General features: G+C 40.7%; 4 protein-coding genes across 4 annotated transcripts in view; 3 read left to right on the forward strand and 1 right to left on the reverse strand.

Annotated features, from left to right (window-relative positions):
• The window catches only part of stau2 (staufen double-stranded RNA binding protein 2), a 102420-nt gene extending 92871 nt beyond the window's left edge, over positions 1 to 9549 (forward strand). The window contains exon 15 of the mRNA XM_022744236.1: positions 9427 to 9549. Coding sequence (XP_022599957.1) covers positions 9427 to 9534 — 108 coding nt within the window. The 3' untranslated portion in view covers positions 9535 to 9549. The remainder of the gene's footprint in view (positions 1 to 9426) is intronic.
• Positions 2392 to 13234, reverse strand: rdh10 (retinol dehydrogenase 10). The gene is made up of 6 exons (XM_022744239.1): positions 12663 to 13234; positions 11973 to 12208; positions 5069 to 5167; positions 3716 to 3861; positions 2852 to 2983; positions 2392 to 2700 (listed from the first exon to the last, which is right to left on the reverse strand). Exons 1-6 carry the CDS (start codon positions 12946 to 12948, stop codon positions 2577 to 2579), a joined length of 1023 nt encoding a protein of 340 aa, XP_022599960.1. The 5' UTR covers positions 12949 to 13234; the 3' UTR covers positions 2392 to 2576.
• Positions 13235 to 15260: 2026 nt separating this feature from the next.
• rpl7 (ribosomal protein L7) lies at positions 15261 to 19662 on the forward strand. Its single transcript, XM_022744275.1, has 7 exons — positions 15261 to 15338; positions 15842 to 15941; positions 16069 to 16235; positions 16869 to 17006; positions 18163 to 18272; positions 19048 to 19263; positions 19635 to 19662. The coding sequence occupies exons 1-6, from the start codon at positions 15280 to 15282 to the stop codon at positions 19254 to 19256; spliced, it is 783 nt and encodes a 260-aa protein (XP_022599996.1). The 5' UTR covers positions 15261 to 15279; the 3' UTR covers positions 19257 to 19263; positions 19635 to 19662.
• Positions 19663 to 20729: 1067 nt separating this feature from the next.
• On the forward strand, positions 20730 to 23832 carry cunh8orf89 (chromosome unknown C8orf89 homolog). Its single transcript, XM_022744362.1, has 6 exons — positions 20730 to 20769; positions 21287 to 21378; positions 21780 to 21918; positions 22492 to 22599; positions 22700 to 22755; positions 23448 to 23832. The coding sequence occupies exons 2-6, from the start codon at positions 21315 to 21317 to the stop codon at positions 23585 to 23587; spliced, it is 507 nt and encodes a 168-aa protein (XP_022600083.1). The 5' UTR covers positions 20730 to 20769; positions 21287 to 21314; the 3' UTR covers positions 23588 to 23832.
• Positions 23833 to 27699: the final 3867 nt, after the last annotated feature.

Consider the following 27699-nt stretch of genomic DNA (forward strand, 5'->3'; position numbering starts at 1 on the left):
ATAAGCAGCACCATGGGTCAATAATATCCCCAAATCTTCTGACAAATAGCAAAGGCGTGACCTCAAAGGCAACATTCCTGCACAAAGCACAAACAACTCAGCAGTTTGACCATGTGAGTCCAAATCTAGCTCATGACATTTTAATGTGATTCTCTGCTGCTTTGGGAATTAAAAGTCAGGATCACCCACATTACAGCTCCGGTAGAAACTGTAGGAATTTCATTGTTGTTGTTCCCAGACGTCTCAACAGTGTAGACAGCTGTAGCACTGTTTTAATGCAGGTAATGGGTGGTTTTGTTAACCATTAGCCCACCCAGGCCCGTCATTATTCTCTCTGTGTATGAAGCTGAATGATAATAGTAGTAGTAGTAATGGTAGCTGTGACCTAACGCTAACCTTTCTGTTACTCATGAGGTTTTTATATCCTCTTTCTTTTTTAGTGGTTTCCAGTGTGATGTGCCTGACTTCCAGTGACATTTCAAAGATCACATGTCTGCTTGTGTGTACATACACTGATACTTACTTACAAAGGCAAATGGCTCTTGCCCTCTTTAGCCAGCACCCATATCTAAAGGCTTGCCTGACTCATGTGTGTTACAATATGGGAGGACAGTGATACTGATACTAGTCCCAAGAATAGTCATAAAAGAAGAAAAGGGCTGGGCGGGTGTCATCTTAACAATGAGAGCTGTGTCCAAGAAGTTTGTCAGCATTGCAGAAGATCCTCTTTTCTGTCACTCACTGTGGTGATTCATGGAATAACAAGAATAACAAATACGGAAGGTGTTTCTACTGAGTAACTGTTTCACTTTAGCTCAGAATGGAGAAATTGCTGACTAATAACTCATTTTCGATTGAAGCTTTGGGTCATCGTGCATTTTAAGAAAAGGGTACGTGTGGAAAACAGCTGCTGATGGTCAGGAGGAGAGTTTTCTCTGCCATTTTCAGTTCAGGTTGAGATTTCACAGATAATAAAGACACACTATATAATAATCTAAATCACTTTATTAATTTAAGTTAGAGAGACACTAAACATTGGAACCACATTTGCTCTGCTATGGAGCAGTCTTCAGAAAAATTACAAAAAAAAAAAAAAAAAAAAAAAAAAAAAAAAGGCTTATGTCATACTGTCAAAATAAAAAATGGCAAAAATTAAGAGGTAGAGAATTTAGGCTCATCACTGTGACTGGAGGAATGACGCCTATTGGAATGTAGTTGAAATTCAAAAACTCTTTGTCGTCCCAAAGGTATATAAAATATTCATAAACCAAATATTGTGGAGACAGTCATTTTGGGATACTGGGGTATTCACAACATTTAAACATTTACATTTCACTTTAACTGTACAAGGTGGACAATGGACAGGAGAATTAAAGTGTTACTTTGGAAAGAATAATGGAAAGCTAATGTCTTTAATACATTTCCCTCAACCACACATCAGTGTTGGGACAGCGGTTCGCCTGGAGTTACAGCCTTTGTCAGGTTTTTTTTCTTTTTTTCTTCTTTTTTTCCTTTTTTCTTCTCCTTTTTTAAACAAATGATAGCAGTAACATAAATTTACAATATAAACACCACAGATCCTGAAAATAAAGACAAATGAGAGAAATAAAAAAAAAAAATAAAAAAAAATGTATTTCCTCTCGGTTTCTCCCATAGCAGTACATTCTGAATGTGTCAGACATGCTAGTTCAACCAAGGACATCGAGTCCCTCGTCCACTTTTCATTTGAGAGGCCAGTCAATACAGACCTGAAATAATAGGACCATTAAGGGACACTGTTGAGTCTCATTACACTGGAAACTCCTGCGAAGATTTAAGTCAGCCACAATCTGGCAATTAAATGTCCCATTTGGAATGCGTAGACTTCATTATTAACATATGCTACATGTCTGTAACTTGAGTATTTAACAAATACAAAATATGGTAAAGTTTTATTGTGAAATATTTCTTATTTTATTTTCAATGGCACAAGCTATAATGTGTTGAGCTGTGTAAGCTGCAAACCAATTTCCTGACTGGCTGAGAAAGAGCCTCTGTGCGGGGAGAGGTTGGGTAGTTTTGACTTGAACCTTCCTACACAGAGAATGCTGGCAGTGTAGAGAAAAAATCTGAAATTACAGTGCATGTCTACAAAAATAAAATAAAAGTGAAAAAAAAAAAAAAAAAAAATTTTTACTGTTTGTACAGTAACATACTGTATATTTCCACAATGACACTAGATAAGGCTGGTGACTACATTATGTAAATAGTTAATTATTGGATATCTTTTCTGTATGATTTCAAAACTAGTGACATAGTATATAGATGTTGGTTTCTTTAAACAAACTTTAAAAAAAAAAAAAAAAAAGTAAAAAAAATAAAATAAAAAGACAAAGTCAAATAAATCCTTTGTGTAGTACACAGCTTTCTTTGTTCCAGAGGAACAATATGGTAAACCTTTGCATTTGCTCAATGCAAGTGCACCAGTCTAGATTCAGTCTTTTCTTTCTTCTTTCTTCCCCCATTTTTATCCTCAGTGGGAGTTTCCTCATGCTTGCAGGTTTATGTGCCCCTGTTCGTGTTGCAAACAGCGCCCCCTAGATTCCATTCTTTGCCTCATTGTTGTTCATGGCCTCCTTTCTTTGAGCTAGGAAGGGGTACATGCACTTGTCGGCGCCTAGGAACCGGTACATGCACACAATGGCCTCGAAGGGCAGGATGCTGCGAAGACAGGACAGGACATTAGATTAGTGACACAAGATCCTCCTGAGCAGTTTACTGAGAGCTGATGGAGGGAGAGAAAAAAAAAAAAACTGAATTGAGGGGACAAAAATGAGGAAAACGGGATATTAGCACATAGGAGGCAGCTCACCTTTTCATGAAGTTGACCATATAGACGATGCGAGGTGTACAGATCATGGGCTGGTCGGTGAGGATAGCCCTCATGGCCTGTTTAACGCAGAACTCTGGCTTCAAGGGAGGCAGGAAAGGCTCAATCTCCTTCCTGAATGGAGAGAAAAATACCACAGTTTGGTTACTGACGGGCCGAAAATCCATACAAATTGAAGGCTGATTTACTAAAAACAGATTTTCAGTTTGTACGGAAGTAAAGTTATATTGGAAATCGCTCAGGAACCGGAGTGGAATGGAGTGGGCTTTCAGGAAGTTGAGACTTTACTTTTGCTGAATTTATTTAAAGACATTGAACTACACATTAAAGAGTGAGAATTACAACTAGCTTTAGTCAGTTATGAATGACTGGTTAAAAAGGTTGTCAGCAGTGATTGCTCCAAAGTGCTAGGACAGTAAAGACAGGGGGAAATGCCACCTGCCGACTGTAACCGTCAAACAAAGTGAGGACTATTAGAGAAGCCGGGGGGTGGTGGGGGTAGAGTGCGTGGGGGTGGCGTGGGGGTAGGGGGGGGGTTGTTTCAGTCCAGGTGCACCTGTTGGGGAGGTTTTCCCCTGGGAAAGTCGCCCTCTTTGTTTAAGCAGAGCGCTGACCAGCGCAATACAAGTGACTTTATAATGTGTGTGTAACGAAACACAAACCCATCAGCTGCTGCTTTGAAGTTAAAAAAAAAAAAAAAAAAAAAAAAAAAAAAAGGTGTTTGTGAGGCAATTTCATACGGCGAAAATTACAGATGACAAACTCATCCCAGGTGCAAGATCACTTTTAAAGAAGAACTGTGCGTACAAACACGATTACAGCGGGCGGGCGTGCATTGGCGCTAACCTTATCCTGCAGCCTTTGAACATCCCCGTGTCGACCAGGTAAGGGCACACCAGAGTCATGTTGATGCCGTCCTTCTCCGAGGCCTTCAGCTCATGGCTCAGCGACTCGTGGAAACCAATGGCACCGAACTTACTGGCGCAGTAATCCTGGAGGGAAAAAAAAAGAAAAAAAAAAAAAAAAAAAGAGAGAGAACAGGTTACTCCTGTAAAACTCTGCCCCTGCCCGCACCCAGGAACATTATCAAACATGCCCCATGGGCACAGAGGTCTCTCCTTGCTGTTAATGATACAGCCACAAAAACCCGAGCGAGCCTGTCCGCTGTTCTACAGTTTCATTAGCATTCTTCTCCTGTGCATCAGGAGACTGCTCGGCTTGGTGGGAAGTTTTTGATGTGGTTCGCCGTGGAAGTAATCGTTTTTTTTTGTTTGTTTTTTTTTTTTTAAATTAAAAAAAAAAAAAAAGAAAAGAAAAAGAAAAAAGGAGGCCTGAGCAAACACAGATGCATGTCGATAAACGTGGGCAGGATAAAGAGGATTTGACTGTGCCCACATGACAAGCGAGGGCTTTGGTTCCCTGAAATTAATGTGCACGTCTGAAATCCCATTCAAGGCATTTCCAGGAAGCATAATAGTTTAACAAAAACTGACTACACTTCAGTCCCTTTGAAGGAGGACTTGATCATTATGGATGAATGCTTTTACAACAAAAGCAAACGTGCAGCTATAAAAACAAAGGCAAATGGAGTAGTGGTCCCTGCAGACTGTCTGAAAATGACACCGTTCTCAGCCAAGGAGATAAATGAGATCTCTGTTCTCTGAAATAGCCAAATAAAAACCTTCTAGGAGGGCTACCAGTGTACTCTCTCTGTGACTATGGAGATAAACGACTTCACTAAATATTTTAATCTGAATTAAAATAACTAAAAGAATCTATACTGGGCAAGAAGAATTTAAGAAAAAAACAAAACAAAAAAAAACTATAGGAAGGAAAACCAAAACTTTATCCGATGAAAGCTGCTGTGAGCTGAATACTGAGTGAGCACCAAGTTGTTCACAAAGCAGTGATGAAGATGTCTCTGTCCCTTGGGGAGCTGTCAGCTCATTCTGGCCCTGGGGCCAGAGCCCAATAGGGGCCCCACACCCCCACTGCTGCAGATAGAGGAATCTATAAGAGGCTCCCCAATGCTCATCTGTGTCCCTTAATTTAACGGGTGGAGGGACAACTAGAGAAAGGGGGCCTAACCTCCCCCAGCTCAGTGTGCTAGCTGGCATGCTGATGGTTTTGGAGAAAAGCACTGGTTTTTTGATGGTGGGAACGATGGGATGTGTATGTGTTGTTGTGTATGATACTAACCTCCACTCCAGCTGTGCTGAATAAACCCAGAGAGCTGGCAACCGTCACAATGTGACCATGATTCAGCTCCAGCATCTTGGGGAGAAACGCCTTGGTGGTCTGAGGGAAGGACAGAAGAGACAGAAGGGCAAAGAAGAAAAAAAAGAGGAAGGTTAGTTCACTTGTGCAGTTTGTCTGTGCCAAAGCCCTTTGATCCTCTCTGCCTCCCTCTCGTTCCCCCATCTGTTTCTCCCTCTTCTCCATGGTGATGCAGAGAGAGGCGTCTGAATGAGAATTCATAACAGGCAACAAAAAAAAAAAAAAAAAAAAAAAAAAAAAAAAAAAAAAAAGACTTGGAGGTGCAGCATTTAAATCTATACTATTTATTTATACTATTAACAATTTAAGTTCCCCCCCCCCTTTGTGGCAGGTGTGAATAAGTTAGAAGAGAAGAGAAGGATGAGGGTTTCCCCTCTACAGGTAGTCAGTGTGTGCGTGCTGCTGCTGTACAATCTGTTCTTTTCCCACACAGATCTGGTACCCGTCGTCGGGCCCGGCTCTAAAGAGTTGGTGACAACACCAATCATAGGCCTCCGTTCACTCAACGCTTCCAACAATACAATTCAGCCTATCGTCTAACCCGCACAGCCTTGCGCCCTGCCCGAGCAGCAGTCAGCGGAACAATATGGAGCGGGACGAGGTCTGAGATGAAAGAGTGTCACCGTCGTGCCACGTGAGAGCCTGAGTGGTTCCACCGGCCCGTCCAATGAGAAGTTATTGAGGTGGTGAGAAGAGCGACACCGGGAGGGGGGGGGGGGGAGAGATTCGGAGAAAGAGACTTCAGCGGTTTCAGTTGATTAACCTATGGATCCATTCCTCATTCTGCCAGTCTGCCGTCTTTGGAGCTGCCCTGGACACAGCATGAGCCAATCAGCAGGTGTGACATGTGACGGCACTGATAGGAACTGACCAATCGCTCTCCCACCGGGAGGTCCACAAACAACCGGCAGGCCTTTTGTTCGTAGCAGAACTAGATCTATTCAAGTCACATGTGTGCTGCCATAGTGACAAACAATACGTATAGCCCACAACACTCTTTATATGTCAGAGGTTACAAAACACTGAGGGCACCTTTAGTTTATAACACGAGATTCCCAACAGTGCTGAAACAATTAGTTGATAAATTGATTATAGTATGTGAACAGAGAATTCATCAATGCCAATTTTAACAAATAAAAAAAAAAACTCATCTTTTGCTGGTTATATTATATTATATATCACTTTGGGTTTTGGAAAATTGGGGTTAGCATTTGTTATGACGTTTGACAGTTTCATTCCTAGTTTCCAATCATTTTGTGGTTATATAAAAGGAAAAGGTAACAGTTTCATTGCTTGGTACAGTGTGTAAGTCTAGCCAGAGAAATGATTCAGCCTCCTTTGTAAACATTTGCTTGAGGGAAGCACAGAGCCAGAAAGAGCATGGTACCAGGTAGTACAGCCATGAAACCACTGGCAGGGGAGGAAAAGCCTCATTAAAACTGCGCCCAGAGATTAACTGCATCAGACCTACTGACTTCTAGTGGAACCTCCGTTAAGCTTTTACATCTTTCTCCTCGTTTTGTGAGATAAATGGAAGTGGAAGCAATAAGTCAAATCTACGCAGAGAAAAGGCTGGGTTAAGGAAGATGACTTCATCGTGATGGAGTTTATTCTATAGCCAGGTACAGTATAACTGATCTGACTCAGCTCCAAACATCTGCGCTTTTCCAGGATATAAATTTTGAAGCTGCTGCAATGTTCAACTCATCGAATGATGGGGCCCAAAGAGAGGGAGAGCGAAAAGAACACGAGGCCTCCGCGAGCCAGAATGGCAGTGGGATGAGGGAGGGAGTTGCGTGCAAATGAAGCATTAACTTAAGATATGCCCATACCTGACTTGAGCCAAAGTTTCCCACTCCCACAGCAACTTTCAGGGAGCAGGGAACGACTTGATCTGGCCCAATATTCTACGACTAAAGCCAACACTCAGATTCAACCGGACAATTTTGCTGAGTGGTCTGAAAATAACTGGAACTGATGGGGGGGAGAAAAAAAAAAAAAAAAAAGGCTGATTCCCTCAGCTGGAGGACGGGGCTAAACGTGACCAACCGTCCCTTCTCTCTCCCACCCTCCAGTGATGTCCCGCTTCTCATGGCAGCTCTGGCATGTGGGTATGACCCCCGCTGACCTCTCAGACACAAAATGTGTGAAGGCAACCAGGGGCTCGTGTCTTACATCAGAGCTGCCGTAATTGGGTCTCAACGCTCCCTTGTTACGCTAAATTACCCGCTGACACAGCCGGGCCTCCTTGGCCTATGTGGGGGTGCCCTGCCCGCTGCACCCCCTAATTGGTGTGTGCCCCCAGGAGCATTTAAGCCATACAAAGCTTCATGCAGCTGGGGTGTCAGGCTGTATTAGTGCTAGCATCTGACCAACAGGAATATGAACAAAATATTGGCCTTTGCATAGGACCAGATGGCCATTTAATTGGGCTGACTTCTCCCCAGACAAGAGAACGAAGGAGAGAGAGAAAACGCCTGAGCTCAAGAGCTCGTCTGATCCTACAACAGATCATGGAATTTGAGTGGGTTGGGTTTAGTAGTCATCAGGGACGACGGATGCAGATTGGTCATGTTGCGGTGGCCACGCAGTGAGCCACTGCTACAGTTGACTAAACCGCAACCCCCCCCCCCCGCTGGTTGTGAAACTAGCATCCAATTTACCTAGAAAGCAACATCAATAGTCCAGGGAGGGAGTAGGATCAATGTGCCTCAAACACCACCAGTCCCATGATACAATTAACGAGTCACACAAAGTCATAGAAAAGAGAGTCAAACAAAAAAACTAGTTCCAGCTAGCTTATTGCTATTTGGTCACAGAACAAAAAAAAAAAAAAACACTCACAGATTAAAGTCCTCAGGCAATCAGACCTTGGCCACTGGAACTCAGGCTTGTGAATGTTTTACTTGAAGAGCTTATAATAGCAGAGACCTGTATTACTCAAGAGTCAATTTTTTTTATATGAATTTTAAATGAAGTCTATTGAATGTATCTGACTGACTTTAACCCATTTTTTAAAAAAAAAAAGTGTTACACAAATAGCAGCTCTGTGTCTATAATAGCTGTTGATGAATGTGGTAATAGTTGCTGACTGTCATAAGATCCTAAACTAACCTTGGACCTAAATGACAAGATGAATAAATGTTGGAATTTTGGATTTTTGAGTTTTCTTAGATCTTATGTCCCTGTTTTATGAAATCTATCACATTTTGAACTGGAAGACAGCAAACTACATTTGATAATTGATCAATTCTTTAAGTAATTTTTTTTTTTTTTTTTTTTTAAGCAAAAAATCCAAACATTCCTGACTCCAGCCTCTCAGATGTGAGGACGTGATGCCGTTCTTCGCCTGCCTTACTGAATCGTTCTGTTTTAAACAGTTTGTCGGATAAAACAAGACAATAATAAGCCATCAACTCATTCTCTAGGGAATTATAATGGGGATTTTTCACTATATAAAAATAGTAATAACAAAAAAAAAAAAAACAAGATGATCAAGAGGGAAAATGAGAAGAAGAAGGTGCAGTGCCAATTCCATCCCTTGATATACAACAGGTACGTGCTAAGGGAGAGACCCAACATGGGAGTAGTCATGGCTCGCTCCACTGAGGGGTACAGGTGCACCAGGCCTGAGGAGGGGCCCGTATAAAACCAGTCAAGTAGGACCCTTCTGCCTGGCTGCCTCCTTTCTCTGGCTACAGCAGGAATGCAGCCTGCGGAACTTGGCTCCTGTCGCCTGGCATCTTGTCAAGCTGATCCACAGACAAGAAACCAATTGTCAGATAAAGTGGGTCAGCAGCAGCTTACCATTACCCTCTCGCCTCGCCTGTGGATGGGACGGCACTGCCTTCCTTCCCCTTTTCTTTCCTCTGCTCTTTTCCCGCCATGTCACTGTCGAGCGCTCGGCGCTTTCATGTCTTCGCGCAAGAGGTTGGATTTCCACAAGAGGGGGAACTACTGCTTATTGTTCATAAACCACCTGTTGGATAACCAGCTCAAGATGCTGAGGATGATTTCCTTTCATGTCATTCCACAAGACACACACTAATCCTCAAACAAACTGTGGTGACACTTAGTGTAAATTACTTCACATTCCCCATCCCGGCATGACTAAAAACTGAGCCTCAAACATCACAAATTGCCAGCTGGACTAATCAAAGCATCATCAGACAAATTCAATGTGATGACCCCCTGCCTCATAAAAACCTAAAGGGAGTGAGGGATTGAATCATATTTTGTGTGTGCGTGTGTGTGTGTGTGTGTGTGTGTGTGTGTGGCAGAGCCGGATGAACAGAGCTGGCCTCCATGACTCCAATGCAGCTGCACCCACTGCCTCCAAATCAGGTTGGGAGGAGTCAGAGGGGCCTGTGGAAGGAGGACCGAAGTAGTGTGGGTTCTGAGCTGGGCTGGTCTGGCAGACATGCGCTACGATTACCATTCGTTTCCTGCACGTCTCCATCACTGCCCTATTCCCACCACACTGTCCAACAAATGAAAAACGTACACAAAATAATAAAAAAGAAAAAAAAAAAAAAATCTTCTTGTTCTTAGTCTGGACTCTGGCTTTCCTTTTGCTTATTTTAAACTCAGTGGTGCATTTTAAATTAAGGAAGTTTTGAACCTGCTGTCATGTTGCTCTTGAGAAAACTGGTTGTTTGGGAAATTTCATTAACTGGCTGGGATTACGGCTGGGCGGAGGCCGAGAAGTTTTGTTGCTTGACAATGCTTCTCTGATGTCTCCCTGAATGGCCAAAAATCATTGTGATGTTTTGCCAAAATAGTGACGCTGGACGAGCTGAATAAGATGAATACACCAAAGAAGAATGCATCCCAAGCTATTTATGTCCACTGCTGAAGCATTGAAAATGTAGGAAATGAAAAGCTTAACAGCAGCATAAAGAATGGTGAAGCAAGCAAACTTGCAGAGCCGCCTCTGAAAATTGAAATGACAAGGCCTGAATGAGTTTCCAATTTAACCTCTGTCAAACAGCGTTCTGTCAAAGAGCACGAAAAGCAGCTAACGGTTTAAAATCCACTTCAGACTTTGCATGACTAAACTGTGGGTATTTGTTGAGTCATAAACCACAATTAAGTGATTTTAAAAACCTGTTGTTCAAGAAAAGTGGGGGGGGGGCGGGGGGGGGGGGCAAAAATCAAAGGTTTGTGTAACGCACCACCTGCATGCGGTGAGTAACTGTACCGTGTTTATGTAAGAGAGGAAAGTGGACAGGTCCCTGTTAGTCTAAGCTCTATTCATCTAGCTTGTGTCTTTAATGAACCACATCCTCCATATTGGCCATTCATTAAGTACTTCTTTCACCGAACCCCCCCCCACCCCTTTCCCTGAAGAAACCACACTCTCCACAGAATAGAACACAGACCTCTATTAAGAATCCCAAATCTGCCACCCAACCACTGGATACTGACTCCAAATCCTAGATGTAAAAGAACGTGTAGATGGCCAGCAGAGAGGCACATGAATAGTTGAATGGAGCGTCCATTAAGGCGGAAATACACAACCTGTGTGTGGCTGACGACACAAGAGATTTTCATGCTCAATTAGTGAGCTTCAAATCACTGCGGTTTCATGGTATCATAGAGAATGCAGTTCTCTATGAAAAAAAAAAAAAAAAAAAAAAAAAAAAAAAAAGAAAAGCCTGCAGCCAAAGTCTCAAAATGAGCATCATCCGCTTCACTTGACGCATTGCTTAATATATTGTGACAAATACAATCACAGACAAAATGGTCAATTCAGAGCCATGCAGCTAGGTAAAAGGACACATTCCCAATCCTTGCAATTTACTCCACAGCAAGCCTCTAAACCAATTTATGCACAATCACTACGACTGTCCTGAAAAAGGTGGCTGTAGCCAAGCAGTGCAATCAATTCTCATTACTGGTTTATTTGGGATTGGAAGAGAGGGGCCTAAATACTTAACACCCAGCTCTGAAGCCCACCAGTGAGGTTGCTCTTCTCAATGGATTTCTAATTGCTGTGGCAGGCTGCAATCATTGTCTTTCCACACCCCCAAAAGCACACACACACACACACACACACACTAACACAAGAAGCTGTGATAGCACATGGCCTGGTTTAACACTGCAGCATATGCTTATCTAAAAGTGCAACATATTCACTCCAGCAAGTCCACGTAGCCTTTCAGATAAGTATTCACACTGAAAAGGGCCAAGGAACAGCGCCAGAGCAAAATCTGATACACAACAAATCACCCCCTGCCAACAAAATGTGGTGAGCTGATCTGAGACAGATCCAACCCACGTACAGAGCCCCCCCCCCTCGCCCGCTTCCATCGCGGAAGTCAGATTTGTGCAGATCTGTGCGAGCAAAAGAGAGGAAGAATGAAGGTCTGACATACCGCGGGGATCATCACTGATTGGGGCTGCTAAAGAGCAGCAAAGGCGAGACTTAGAAAGCCAAACCCGTGACTTTCCTCTGGCAGAATTACACTAAGCGGAGCTGAAATCTGAACACGCAAGGCAACTATTTATGGTCATATTTTCTCGATCCTTGGGGGGAACACAGACAAACACACACACACACACACACACACACACACACGCCCCCCTTCGACTCCTGAGTTTGGCACACAGAAGGATAAGATTATGAATAGGCATGCAAGTCAGACTGGAAACATTCCTGTGAACCTGCCATCAAAGTAAACACATCTGATAACACTGTGCTCATGGAAACCGAGGCAGTAATATCAAACCATCATACTGCAAGTCTAATATCTTATATCCACGTTCAACTCAAATTACTCTGAGTTTAACTCTTTTCTGCTAAGTTGCTCGTGCTTTCACTCACCCAGAAGTGTGCGTGGCAGTTGACCACCATGGTGCGCTCGATCAGCTCATCGGGGCACTCCAGGAGGTGATGGCCAGAAACCACACCGGCATTGTTGATCAGTATGTCCACCTCTCCCACCTCCCGACGCACCTTCTCGGCCGTAGAATACACACTCTCCCGCTTCCCCACATCACACACATAGGTGTAGACCTGTGGCTGAAAAGGGGGGACCTCCTCCACCCCTCCAACAGGTCCTGCAGGGGGGAAAGAGATGGAAACAAGCGTTAAAATGGATCAATGAAAAAATTTGTTATTGTTAGGCTATCAATAAATCTGAATTATTAAGTAAAATTAGATGGACATTTAAAAATAGTAATGCTTTTGTTAGTTTACAGATTACTCTGTCACTTTAGAGTTTGGTGTCCAACAGAGTAAGAGAGACCTAAACAAGTAGTGTTTGAGAATCTGAGATTGTGTGCTAAGGCGTTGCAAACACGTCTTGCCATGTGAAACATTCAACATGACAAACTCACCGTTTCTTGAAAGACTACGGTAACACTGTGCCTTGCATCCTTGAAATAGGCTATAATTTGCCACCGTAGGAACAAAACAGTGTGATTTAAGTCAAGCGATTTCGCAGACCGTGCGTAAAACCTGATGACATCCTAATTGCTGCAAAACAAACAAACAAAAAAAAAGCAGACTTACCGTCTTTGGTTATGGGAGTGTCCAACTCATGGTAAATCTGCCGCACCATCTCCGCCGTTTCCTCATTGCTTTGGCTGTTTATGTCCCATAACACCAGTATCGCTCGTCTCCGGGCGAACTCCTTGGCGAAGAGTCGCCCGAGGCCGCTTCCAGCCCCGGTGATCACGCACACCTGTCCCGCCACGCTCTTCTCCTTGGGCCGCACAACCCACTTAGCCCCGGCAGTTACAAAAGCCCATAGCACTTTCAAAATGACCACGAAGAACTCCGCAATAATTATCATCATCTTGACCAAGCTTTCAATCAATTCAAGTAAGCAGCAGAAGACGCGCAGGGACTGGTTCCCTCTTGTAACCTGTTTGCAGCAGATAAGTCGGGTTAAACCGACCAACTTGGTTCACAGTGCAGGCAGGAGACGCTTACAACGCTTACACACCAAAGTAGCGAAAAAGGCGCAAACAGGACCACAAGTTAAGAGTGAAAACTAGAGAGTTCAGATGCTGCTCAGTCAGAGTCCAGTTGCCACTAGAACGCACGGCTGCAGTGAATTATGAGCAGCTACTATGGACTGTTCCTCCTACTTCCTCTGCTTCCTCCACTCATCTCATCCTCAACCGCATCTCACTCGCTATTTATTCAGTCCACCCATCAGTGCTGGACCCAATAGGACTAGGACTTGAGCGCCAGTTAGAATAAAGCGCCGGCTCCATACACTACACTCAGAGGTGATGTAACCTGGAGGATTTTACTTAACTCTAATCTGTTGCGATTTTTTTTTCCAATTCACTATCCCAGTGGAAGATCGGAGATCAGGCTTTCATACACTTTAAAAGCTGGTGCCTCTTCCTGTGTGGGCTTTTGCTCTTTTAAAAGCAAAAGTTATTTGTAATAGGAAAATGTGCTTTACATCTGACAGATATACAAAGAACAATGTCAGATTAAATATCCTGTCGGTTTTGGTTTATTTCACTTTCATTTTTATTCGAGTGATTTTGTTTTCATGTTTAAATCTGTTTTATTATTAATAGGATTGGGATTAGGATTTTCAGGAACATTTAAAGTAATTGGATGAGTTTTTCAATGTCGAGGTTTTCCAACACAGTAAAAGCAGATTTCCAGCCACAGATCAGGACATATCTCGCAAGTCCAGGTCAACGTCCGCCCATACATGGAACAAGAAAAACTATCGTTATTCATTGAAAAATATACAGACTATGTCGTGTTTTTGATGATATCTACTGAATTTAAATCAGAAGTTATCTCAGTCACATTACAACTATTTACTGGCAATGATCCACTGCGATCTCCTCATTGAGGAAAGTGAGAGCAGATCGATAAGGTGGGCTACGTTCACAGACACACGAAAAAAAAAAAAAAAGAAATAGCAACCCATACATATGTCTATGCGCAAATACACTACATATATTGTTTTTCTGCCTAATGAAGGTGATTATGAGAGCCCAAATTTAAGAAAAAACAAATAACGTATAGACAGACATGCATTCTACAAGAGCATATGCACCTGAGATGCATTTTACACCATTTTTTATTATTTAAAGTACGAATTATGCAACGTCTTGCAGCAGCCTTTGTCATGTGTTTGTCCGTGTTTTGTGGGCGTGTCTAAGGGGGGCAAACCAATGGTGGAAGAATTTTTAGGTCGTTCACTAATGTAGGCTACTACCAAAGTTACCTCAGAAAAATGTATAAACAAAGTATTAACATCAACATCTATATAAAAGCAAAAGTATTTTTTTACCTATTCTGAAGTTTCCTCACAGTAGCCTACTTACCCACACTTATGGGTAGGTCTATTACCGGTCAATAAACTGATATGCTTTACATGCAAAACATATATAGGCCTATATTGGAATAAGATTTTGCAAACACGAGAAAAATGAGCACTAAAATTAAAAATACTAAGGTAAGGTAACAGTGTGGCAAAACTGTATTTAGGCCTCACTTTTGAATCAAATTAAATGTGCATCTTTGACAGATATATGGCCTTTAAAGCCGGTCTACCACATATTATTTCTCGTTTTCATAACCTTACTGTTCATCACGCTGCCTGCTTTTAACAACATGAAATAGACAAGGTGTTTTTTCCCCACTGAGATCCAGGGGATCCAGCGGAGAGGTCAGCAAAGGAATCTTTCTCCTACACACGCTCTTTCAGCTTGGCCTGCAAAGTGAAGCGTTTGCTCCCTCTGCCGGATCAGCGAGTGCATAACCATCAACTGTGGTATGGACATTGGAAAGGTTAGCGTATCAAACGTGCATTAAAAAAAAATATTTTCATAACAATAACAAATCTGTGGAAAAATATGAACATGAATGACAGAATGAACAGTTTAAAGGTATAACGTTAACTTTACAGCGTTGTTGAACCTGTATTACCACTATCCAAATAAAACAAATTCAAAATTTACCGAGATATGACACTGTAAATTTAGGGGTAATTGAACCAACATTATTTCAAGAGAGCAATACAGTCACTTGATACCATATTTTATCAAAATACGGAAACATTTACTTTAGAAAAGACTTGTTGGCATGCTAAAGACACTCACAAGTCAGGCAGCTAGAAGGACAGTCCGTGGAGGTCCTAAATCTTTTAATGCGCACATGCGCAAAAGAAAAATTCTCTTTCTCGGTGGGCGCAATGGCGGACGCAGAGTGAGTGTTTGCCGCTGTATCAAAATCTAAGCACATCCAACCTTAAAATGGTTATCTTTGCTAATTTTACATCCTTGATAGATTGTTTAGTTTATATATATCATAATCCTGCTAATATTGTTTAGGATTGTGATTATTACTGTTTTTATACATACTTCATGCCGACTATGTGTAGTCAGATGATAGAGTACAACATGGCTGTCTCTGTAGCCCTCATGCACCTAATAAGTAGCTATTTCTACGCTAATAGTGAGAACAAAGTTAGGAATTGACTGCTAAATGTTCGTCGATTTCTATGTTGCCTTTATTGCTACCTAGACATGTAGGCTGATGTTCAAAAAAACAACAAACCTGTATGGAAGCCGGTTAAAGACAGGTTAGCAAGCTAACAGCTACGGAGCGCAATGATGACACGTTTCAGTTCAGCAAGTGAAATGTGTGCTTGGATGATATTGTCTTTGTGTTTACTAAAGGGTCATTGTTACTTTTAACCATTTCAACAGAAAAAAAGTTCCCGCGGTCCCTGAGAGCCTTTTGAAAAGGCGAAAGGCCTTCGCCACCATGAAGGCCATGCGTGTCAAGAAGATACTGGCTGAGAAGAAGGTAATTTTAAAGCTGCACATTCGAAGAACTCATGTTTGACTCCCGGATGTTTTTATGGCCGAACATATCAGTTTGACCATCCCTTGTCCTTGCTCTGACTGAGGATGTATTTCTGATGTGATCACAGGCCCGCAAAGTGACCAGGAAGCTGATCTACAAGAGGGCTGAGAAGTACCACAAGGAGTACAGGCAGATGTACAGGCGTGAAATCCGCCTTGCCCGTACTGCTCGCAAAGTAGGAAACTACTATGTACCAGCTGAACCCAAACTGGCCTATGTCATCAGGATCAGAGGGTGAGTAGAGTTTATCCGGCAGTAGAACTGTCCCAGTTGTCAGACAACATGGTCTTTAACATTTACATGGATTGCTAGACAAATTCTAATCAAGCTGTTGTATAGACTGGGGAAAACTTCATGTTTCTGCTCACGGCTTGTGTTGCATGCCAAGGGATTGGAAACTTATCATAACCAAGTCAGGTTTTCCTATAGTATTCAGTCTTTTAGTGAGAAGTTCATCCCAAACTCCTGTTGCTACTGTGGCCACACCTTGCAAGCTAGATTTCAAATAGCTTTCTGAAACTGCTCTTTATTTAGTGAAATTCGAGTACATCAATTGCATCAATTTAGCATCTAAAGGCAGCATCAATGATGTATGTAAGTTAAGGAAACTCTTTGGGTGCAGGGTGTTTAGAAGGCAAGTCCATTCAGTAATGCCTAAATGTGATTAATAAAGTAATCCATGTAAATGTTGTGCTTCAACTTGTGTGGTTGATGATGTACACTCTTTCCCCGACTTATCGACTATGGTGAAACAGATGTTTTAATAAGCCAATTATAGTCTGAAACCACAAACAATGCTGTAATTTGAAAAAGCTTGACCCTGCTGTTAAACCGCATGCTAATGAAAATCCTCATTTGTTTTCCCAGTATTAACGGCGTCAGCCCCAAGGTCCGCAAAGTTCTGCAGCTGCTCCGTCTGCGCCAGATCTTCAATGGTGTGTTCGTCAAGCTGAACAAGGCTTCTATCAATATGCTCCGGATTGCTGAGCCTTACATCGCTTGGGGGTAAGCCTGTTCTTATTGTTAAATATAACTAAAGAATATATATATATATTCTCATCCAGAGTCTGTCTACAAACAGGAATATTATTGCTAAGCAAAGAATATTGGTGTTGAGTTAAACTTCTAAGGAGATGCTTGTCTGGAATGTGGTTAATGATGCTCAACTTTTTTCCCCATCATATCGACCATGGTGAATACTGACTGATACTAAGCCAGTTTTGTCTGAAACCACATTACATGACTTGACAGTAGTTGACAAATGTGCAGTAATTGCACATCTGTATTTTTGACAACATATTAAGTTTTGCTCTGATGTTGGATTATTCATGTGAACATATTTAATGGTGTGGATTTCTTGATGGTGGCGAAACGGTTTTGATAAGGACTGTAATATCAATTCTTTACATGAAGAACAGTCTCAATGTCACTTTGTATATGCTTTTTTTTAATTTTGAACCCATAAAGAATATTATAACCATTTATGTAATGCACTCAATGCTGTTATTTTGACTTCACTCACTGTCTTGCTTTTGTGTATCCATAAGCCTTTAGTCTCTATAATTACATCATTAGATCCAATCTGTCTGAGTGTGGTGAGAGCACCACAGTGCAGTTGGTTGGACATGCTCCCTACTGCCATTGATATAGTGATTGGGTTTGTCTGTCTGGCTACATCTGAGTGATGATGCCAGTACCAGATAACTTCATAGTTTTAGTAAATATCCACCATCATAATATGTAGTAGTTCAGTGGCACTTTTGGTATCGTTTGGTGAAACACATGATAAATATAATACTTGGCATTGTATCATCTGAAGTTGTTCACCAGCTCTGGTTTGAACCCGTGTTCACACTCAAACTGCTGTACTGCTCTGGTGCTGCATGATTTCAGGCAATAAGATGAGCTCTTACTAAGGATAGGTTTTTCCTTAATTTATATAGAAATAATCATACACACAATATCAATGCTTATTTTTTTTCTTATCTGTTCTAACATAGTTGGAGTATATTATATAAATTTGAGGACAAAATGAGAAAGTATAAATTCTCTAATCGTGCTGGAAAGATATTACCCATATGAAATGCTTATGTTGTTGTGAACTAAATAGTTTTTACTGTTTTGGGCTCATTTCATAATGTTTGACCTACTGCCCCCCCAGATACCCCAACCTGAAGTCTGTGCGTGAGCTCATCTACAAACGTGGCCATGGCAGAATGAGGAAACAGCGCATTGCCCTCACAGACAACGCTCTGGTGGAGAAGGCTCTCGGTATGTCATTTTACCACTTACTTAAAAAAATTTTTTTTTAAAAAGTCTATGTAGCAGTGTTGAGATGAAGATACCTGATGTATCTTCTTCAAGACTATTATTCAACAAGAGTATTATTCCTCAGGGAGTAATAACAGGTAACAGGGTTTGCTTTCTCTCTGGGCTTGTTAATTTTATATAAGACAGTGGCTGTGTCTCAAGTTGTGTACTTCTGTACTCGATTATTAAGGTATAATTTTGTGTTACTAGTGCTATAAATATCAGTTTCAAAATCAGACTTGACTTTATGCACTGTTAGATTAAGGCTTACTGTTACATGTGGTTAATGATGCACACTTTTTTCCCCGTCTTATCGACCTTGGTGAGAAAACTGAAAACTAAGCCAGTTGTGTCTGAAACCACATGCCAGTCGAACCTTACAAATAGGATGTATTGTTTGTTATTGCTTTAGTTCAACCTCATTGGAACTTTGTTTCACAAGATTAAATGTTGCATGTCAACATTTAAGGGTCTGGCACACTTGGCCTGATAACTTCGTAGACATCTGAAATGTTGGGCTACAAAGAATTCGGTCTGGGTTAAATGTACCGTTATTTTGCTAGCCATTAAATCCAAAATTGCCCAAAACATTCAAGTTCAGACTTAGATTTTCTTAGTTGGTAATCATGTGTGGTATCAACTTTTCCCTTATGACTTGAGTTGACTTTTTTTTAAAGTAAAGGTAGTGGAGTGAAACATTTGTTGTGCAGTTAAAACATCGTTTTTTCATCTGCAGGCAAATACGGCATCATCTGTGTTGAGGACCTCATCCATGAGATTTACACAGTTGGAAAGAACTTCAAGCCCGCCAACAACTTCCTGTGGCCCTTCAAGCTGTCGTCACCCCGTGGTGGTATGAACAAGAAGACCACACACTTTGTGGAGGGAGGAGACGCTGGCAACAGGGAGGACCAGATCAACAGAATGATCAGGAGGATGAACTAAAGTTATGGTGAGTTGTAGGAACAGTTGCAGGTCTAAAAGTAGGTCTATGTCATTAGATGTGGTTAATGATGCATATTCTTTTTTCCCCATCTTATCGACTGTGGTGAAAAACAGCTGAAAATAAGCCAACAATGTCTGAAACCACATGTTAGCCTTTAAAACTTTAAATCACCCACTACAGATGCTTTACTCTGTGCAAGACACAGGTAACAAGCAATGTAAGGTCAAATCTAATTTGGTTCAAACTTTTTCAAAAGCTGATGAGATGCTTTTAAGTTATATGGCAATTATTTTTTTCAAAAGATCTGGAATAAAAGTGCCTAGTAAATTATTCATGTGAAGTTTGTCTAATTGTTTTTGTGTCTTTTTATTTTTCAGGTTTTCAAAGGACTCAAAAGTTGTACAATAAAAATGTGGGAAAAAAAAACTGCCTTGGTCTTGTCATTAATGTGATTGTGCCTTGAATGCATCAGTGTGCTATTTCGTGTATATATATATATATATATATATATAGTTGTCTACTTCCCCAGCAACTTTAATTTGGTAATTAGCATTGGTAACTATATATATTCTCAAGGGTATCAAAGCTAAGTGACACCTAAAATGACCAGGGAGTTGCCGACAGACAAATTATCAATGCTATATAAAGCATTGGTTTAGCATTGCCTGTAGATATAATGAAGCATAAATATAAAGGACACAAATGAATATAAAGGACATGAATTGTAAACTATGAAATTGTAGAAGGATTAACATATACCGAAACTAATCATGTTGAGTAATGTACAATAAAACCGCTAGTCTTCCGTATGATACAACTAGGTGAATATGAACTAGCTCTAGCCTATATTAACAGGACAAAGATCTTGTATTGAGCAAATTGTTTCGTGTAAATATAGCAAAACCACTGGTCCTTACTATGACTGAGACAGTGCAGTAAAGTGGAAAGCTAACTGACTAGCTGGCCGGTATGTAAAATAACGGCTCCAAGTACGTTGTTGGCAATTTTTATGAACCCTGTTTCCATGGTTACGCGGTGACTCGGTAGCGTTTACCACCTGGGATGACTGGTATGAACCAATCTACCGTTATCATGTCCAGGTGCCGTAGTTTTGCTCAATAACGAGGTTATGTCTAAAAGATGGTTGTATGGCAGTACCAACATGATGACTTTCCAGGTTAACGCATCTTTACCTACCGCAAAGGCTTTAATATCAGAGGGGAGCTCAAATTGCAGTCACCGCGGCCCTGATGCGGCTGGATATTCAACATACAGGAACTTCAGGATGGGAGCGGGTGGAGGACAAGCGGTTTTCAGGCAAAATGATCATATAAGGAGGAAATTTCCTGTGATACAACCCTTGAGCAGTGAGTAAGCGTGGTCCATGTATGTGCTCAATTCATTTAGATGCAGCTAGCATAACGATATGTCACAAGAATGCTGAACAGCGTTCATCTTTGTTCCAGAGTCCAGGGATGGGAAATCCTTGGTTAGCGACTACAGAATTGGAGGGTAAGATGTGTCAACATGTTTCCAAGAGCTAGAAATACCACTATATTCAGTAAATGTAAATTCCATCAGTAAACGTGGTACTTAATGGTTATGGTTGTTTTTTCTGCGCCGGCATGACGCCAGTATACCAAAAATTACAACCCTGCATGGGCAAAAATATCCATCCATCCTATAATGTATTTCTCAGAATATCAGCTTTTCTCTTGAGGCCTAGCTTCCCATCTCCATGATGTGTCAGTTTAAAATCCAGTTTCAGCTTCTGGATGTGGTAGGTGTTGCTCACAATAGGCTTTGCAACAACAACAAAAAAGAAAGAAGCAAGGTAGTTAAGTGGTTATACATAAAATAGTAATGGTATGACACTTCATAAAAGATGAAGAAGAAGAATAGCCGACAGAAATAATATGCTCTATGTGTCCACTCAGCCATTCCAGCACACACCTTCGAAAGGCATACACCTGTTTGAATATGTCTTCTGGTATGGCTGATAGTTTCTCTTTTTTCAAACCTTGTGTAGGTCACCTAACTTGGCCAAAGATGACAACATGCAATCAGAGAACACAGACCCAGAGGACATCAGTGGGAGACACTTTCTCTTTGATAAAAAGAGTAAGAATTACCCTTTCTTCGATACAGTTGAGAGGATATTGAGAAGCTTTTTTAATATATATTTTCTCACTCAGAAATGTACAGATCACATTTAACCTAAAAACTGAATTGTTTTTTTTTTTTTTTTTTTAAGAGGATACACATTGAATTTAATGCTTGTCTCTGGATTGTAACCTGACAGCCAGTAGATGGAGTTGTCATCATACATAATGAGCACAGGTCCTATTTCAGTGACTGCAAGTATAACGTTAGATACTTGAGAGCAACTTATGGATATTACTTCTTAAGTATTTTTTTGCTATATATCTCTTTGTTTTAAAATATTTTTTAACATCTCTTTTGAAAACTATTGTCCTCTCATCAGATGCTAGTTCTGAATGGCTTAATATGATTATTTTTAGCTGCGAGGTTAGAGAGGACCAGAACTGTGATTCCTCCACTGCCAAGAGACTACCACGTGCACAGACCTGGCAACCTGCATCCCTTCAGCCTCTCCAAGGAGCTTTCCCACAGCCATGCAGGGCGGCCCTTCACCCTGGGGTAACCAGTGGATTAATGTCACTCAGTCCTGTAGTTGTAGCTGTACTCTTCATAGCATATTTCTGGAGACAGCTGCACAGATTACAGTAATTATACCGAACCACTGTTCCATTTACAACAAATTACAAGAATATGAACAAAGAAAACAGCAGCCAGACACAATTAATATTTTGACACACATAATTTATCTGTCACAAACAGAAGATTTCAAGCTGCTTGCTTTTAATATTTGATATTCTGGTAATGTCGGGTGCATGATTACAGCTAAAGTATAATCATGATTTTTATTGCACAATAATGAGATCACAATTATTTATCACTTAGTCATCCTTTTGTTGGAACATTTTAGTTTAATGACACTTAAATGTTATAAAATGAATGAAAGCTGTCATTGCTTTCTCATAATACTTGACCCTATTAATATAATATTCAAGAATATTGTCTTTTCACACGAAATGAAGGGTCTTTTTAAACTTATAAATAAAAAGCTGGAAGACACTCAATACAACAGATGTATTCCAGCAGCCATATGTGCAGCACTTTGTTTAATGTGTACTTAATTCTGTCTTCCAGATACCCTGAGAGATATGAGCTGAACACAAATCCAGCCATCTTCTTTCCCTCCACTTTAGTCCTCAATGGCAGAAACACCTTCTCAGTTGAAAACTGCAAGCTCAGCAGGTATTATTGGCCTTATAAACTAAATCAGACCAAGCCAATCAATAGTTCTCCCAATTATTTCTCAGACCTATTCCTCCTCTGTTGTCCTTCTGTTCTGCAGGCCTAAGGTGAATTACCCAACCTACAACCTACTGACTGTTAAAGACAATCAGAAGGGTGAGTTATTTCAGTGCTTTGACAGTGAAGCCAAGACTTAATTGTATGCTTTTTCCATACTCAGGTATTTGTTGTGGTTCTAACACGTCAGGTCAGAAGGGCCCGTCTGTGTTGCAAGTGAAAAGGAGAGTCTAACCTTCAACCTGTACAGATGTTGATGACGTTGATTTACTGGCAGCAAACATGTCATTTTAATGGATTTTCCTTCTTCAAACAAAAAGCACAGATCCCAGGCCTCATTAGTGTCAGTTCAGGGTATCTTGTTGGTTGTGGTTCATAACAGAGTGGGACTAGGGGTCACATGGAAAAAGGGAGTGTTCAGTGTTCTTATTTCAGTTGTTTGCTCCAGTTTTAAAGTGCTTTCTCTTTTATTTTAACCAGCCCACTGGTGCTACATTTTCTCTCAGATTTACTCCATTACACTGAAAGCACCAGTTACACTTAGGTTTTTTGTGAAGCACAATGTCATGAGGCAGAGCGAGGTATCCAAGATTTTACCCCTAATTAATATTGATGCCACTCACAGGATGAGGAAAGGTAGAAAAGAGAAGCAGGACAGTTAGAGATATGTTTTGAAGCAGTCAAATAATACATGGATTGTGCAAACAGGCTTTTTATTTTCAATGTATATATCATATTATAGAGCTCATCCTATCTCTTATCCTTTCTCTTCCTTGCCTCTTGCCGTACAGGCCAGTCCTATCCAGACCCAGTGGTCGGAGCCTCGCGCTCTTTCATCCACAGGATATCTGAGCTGTCCTCTTTGGAGGCTGAGACAGTGAGACAAGAAAAGCTCAAGAAAATGAGGAAACCTAAAAAACCTCCATCCTGACAATCACCTTCTTCCCAGTCACACCGGTCAAGGATTAAAACCTTCGAGTCTGTGCCAACAACATCTGAACAAAATAAAACGTTTAGGGCACCGTGTTCGTTTCAGTGGCTTGTACTAACTGCTTGTTTATCCTCAGTGATATTAGTTTCCTGCTTAACATGGCTGGTCTTCACATTTTGGGACTTCTGACCCAAACCTCTCTCTTTCAGTGACCACATATAGTATTTACTGTGGTAAATTGCAGCATTTGCCCAACAATAAATGCTAATGATGAATATTAAATAAATGAAATATTTTTGACTCACAGCTCTATGTAGTTTTCCACTCAACATCTGGATATTTATTTGACCATTTTAATGGCTTGTAATGGCTGTTATGTAATACTGCCATCTTTCTTGCTGTATCATCAATATGTTGTAGATGCTGTCTGGATTGGATCTCATTACAACAGTGTTTCAGACATTGCCGTTAATCAAACTCATGAAACTTTGTTAAGCCAGTGGAGTATCTATGTATATATTAAATAGTTTAGCAAAACTATTATTGTGCCTTGTAAAACGTCTTCCTGAAATAAAACCAATTTATTTTTCATATCGAGAGCTTTTTCTCTTTTGTGTGTCAGGTTTTTTTGTTCTCTTGCAGGCTAATGAAGGGAGCCTCACTCTCCTTTTTGCACATACTCTACATACTATAGTGATCAGAATGGCTACAAACTGCAATGATACATAATCTGCATTCCATATCTATGAAACAGACACAAAACTGTGCCCCCAGATCCCAGAATGTGGAACTTCCCCACATAGCACATTGTTTTGTCGCTGTATAGAGGGCAGCTCATGTCTCTGAATAGTCTTGTTCATTGTATTTGACAAAGACAGACAGAGCAATTGTCTTTTTCTGTAGAGAGAAATGAGAACTTCATTATGCACTATTATTTGAAGATGTAGCAGCTAGGGTTATCATTTGTGCTCTTCTTTTTGATTCTGATCATTTTGATAGTGATTCACGTTGACTCTTTTAACTTGTCTCTTCTCTAAAACACAACCAAAACTCCATCATAGTGTGACTAACTTAAGGGGACTAAGGTCAGAGTCATGATTATAGTATATGAGTCAAACTGTCATTCATGTAGATAATTGTGGATATAAAACAAACCTGCCTTCTGAGTGTGTATTATAGATCATATTATTAGCACAAGGTATGAAGCCAGATGCCACAGCTGCAAGCACAGCCTGAGGCAGTGGGCCTTCTATCTGTAATACTGTACTAACACCAGGAAAAGGAGAGGACAAGCCTTGAAAAATTAAGAAAACCACACACACACACACACGTGTGACATAATTGTCAAAATCAAAACTGTGTTTATTATAAAGACTAATTAGAAATTTGCAGCCCTTTAGACTTTGAGCTTTATGTTAATCCAGTATTTTAACACAAAGGTATGCTGTCTATAAATATTAGAGACAGAAAAAGAACACAGTGGAGAATAAAAAAACAGAAAAAATGGAGGTGAGGATAGTCAAGGTAGTCATCAAAGTGTAGAAAGAGTCATCTGGATTCACATAAGATCAAAGATGTTTGGCCTCTATGTCACTTTGAAACTCAGCTGTCAACTGTATCCATGTGATGTTGTCAAACGTCAGGCAGTGTTTGTATCCCTTCGTCCCTCTCTGTGGATTGTGAGGTGTACATTTCAGGGACACAAAGTGACCTAGAAACACAGAGCCATCCCCTTATTCATACTAAGTGAAGGGTTGTATTCACGCTCAAACGGAGGCCGGGTCTCCCTCTTCTTGCAGGGCTTTTACCGTCCTTTTCAAGTGTACTGAAACAAAATGACCTGGAACAAACAGTCAACAATGAGGTCTTTAATAAGAGCTGTACTGGGGCCTGCCAACAAGTGGTTTATCGTTTCACTGTAAGTCCACAGTACTTTAACCAGGACAAAAACAGACCAAGAGTACAGTACTCATTTTAATCAGCCAGTTTCAACACATAATGGAGCTGGTATTTTCTCATTCCCTAAAAGGTACATTTAAGCTTTAGGCACAGTTCCATTTTTTAAATGTTTAAAGAACAGTTTTTTTGCTACTAAGAACCAGTAACATGGTGTTATAAATGTGGAGTTTTCAATAAAAACGCAGCAGGAGAGGGAAGGGGAAGAGTATTTGCTTAACCAGTGCTATAGTGAAGAATAGCAGGTTGTGTTACTGTTTCACCTGACTTGATGTTGTGCCAGTTGACTCCATCAGCAGGGATCTGAGAATGTAGTCTGTCTGCCAAATTATAACTTTGCCAACACTTCAAATCAAAAATGCCCTAAATATGTTTGGGTCAGCATGAGAGGAAAGAGCCAGCTTGGGTCTGAGGATAAGATATTTTATTACCTTAAAAATTCATGTGGATGATGTGTTGATGTTTAAAGTGCTGGTGCTCGATCTGAAGTTATGTCTGAATGAATTACAGTGATTTAATTCATTCAAATATATGTCAGATCAAGTCTAATTTACTTATAGAGTGCATTTAGAAACAGCAGCAGTTAACCAAAATGCATTACAGCAAAATTTAAAACAATTTTATTATGACATTAAAATTTTCAGGGGACCCAAAGGCAATTTCATAAAGGTGTGTCTTCAGCTTCAGATTTAAAAGTGGTGATAGACGGATCTTGATGTAAATTATGGACTGAGAAGATTGGAGATGGAGGGTGGTGCCAAATCACAGCAGAGAGAATCTTGAAATCATTTCTATATTTCACTGTTAACCAGTGGAGGGAGGCCAGTACAGGAGAGATGTGGTCTGTCTTCTTGGTACCAGATTCCCACAGCTGCATTTTGAATCACCTGTGTGCAGTTGGGACAGGGAAGACTGACTGACTCCCACATATAGGGAGTTGCAGTAGTTGAGACATGAGGTAATAAAGCATGTAAGACAGTCTCTAGATCTCTAAAAGTAGGAAAAGGTTTTATTTTTGCTATTGACGTTATGCGGAAAAAGCTGCTCCTCTAATGAAAGATTTGATTTGTTTGTCAAATTTTAGTCAGAGATGACTCCAAGATGAGGACAGAGACCACAGACAATTGGCCTTTTCGGTAAGGAAAATGTCAGAACCGTGAATAAGAACTTCTGTTTGGCTGAAGGAAATTTTTTGGCTATCCAGCATCTCCAAAAGAACTTAAAATATACTCAAGATTGTGAGTATAACTGGTTTCAATGGCACATACAGCTGCATGTCATCAGAATAGCAGTGATAAAGGATACTGAATTTCCTTGAAGACAGACCACGGTGAAAATAACAAAGGACTGAGGATGGAGCTTTGGGGTCCACCACAGGAGAAGGAGGATGAAAAATGATCTGTTCATACCTGATACAGAGCTTTGTTAGAGGAATGATTTAAACCAGTGTAATGCCCCTGAATGCCCATCAAGCAAACTAATTTGTTGATTCAACCCTTGTAAGAACACCGGCTCCAAAGGGAGATGAAAACAAATGCAAACATATTGCATACAAGTATAAAAGAAGCATACACACAAATGTCTCCAAACGTCAACTGTGCACATTTGCCTGAGAGGCATATAAGTTTAAGGCTACAACCAGCAGCCTGTTAGCTTAGCTTAGCACTAAGAATGAAAATAGGGGGAACTATGTAGCTAACTTGGCTCTGCCTACCAGCACCTCTACAGCTCACTAATTAACACATGGTATCGCTGCAGTGCAGTCTTTATCAGGTGAGTCATGTCTTACATGTCATAATCTCTTCTCTAGAGAAATTTACGGAAAAGATACCCTCCCAGCCAATAATTATTTCTAGAGCAATGATAGAGCATACAAGCTGCATGTGTCAACAGGAACACTCTTGGTCCAATAGTAATCTGTGTCTGTGTACTCAAGTGGGGCACTCAGAGGTCAAATCTTTGTCATGCCAACAAATAAATGCAGAAGAGCCCAAAACTATGTCAAATCTATGGCAACAGAGCTTACTGTGTTGCAAGAAGTCACTCGTTTCTTTGCTTGTGCTCTCTGTCTAGAACCTCAAGATGATAAAAATAGAAACCAAGATAATATTTACCATTTAAGAGTGTTTGCATACAAGTTTTTACAGCTGCCAGGT

Source organism: Seriola dumerili, unplaced genomic scaffold (genome assembly GCF_002260705.1).
Source record: "Seriola dumerili isolate Sdu_G_001 unplaced genomic scaffold, Sdu_1.0 BDQW01000079.1, whole genome shotgun sequence".
NCBI classification, from domain to species: Eukaryota; Metazoa; Chordata; class Actinopteri; order Carangiformes; family Carangidae; genus Seriola; species Seriola dumerili.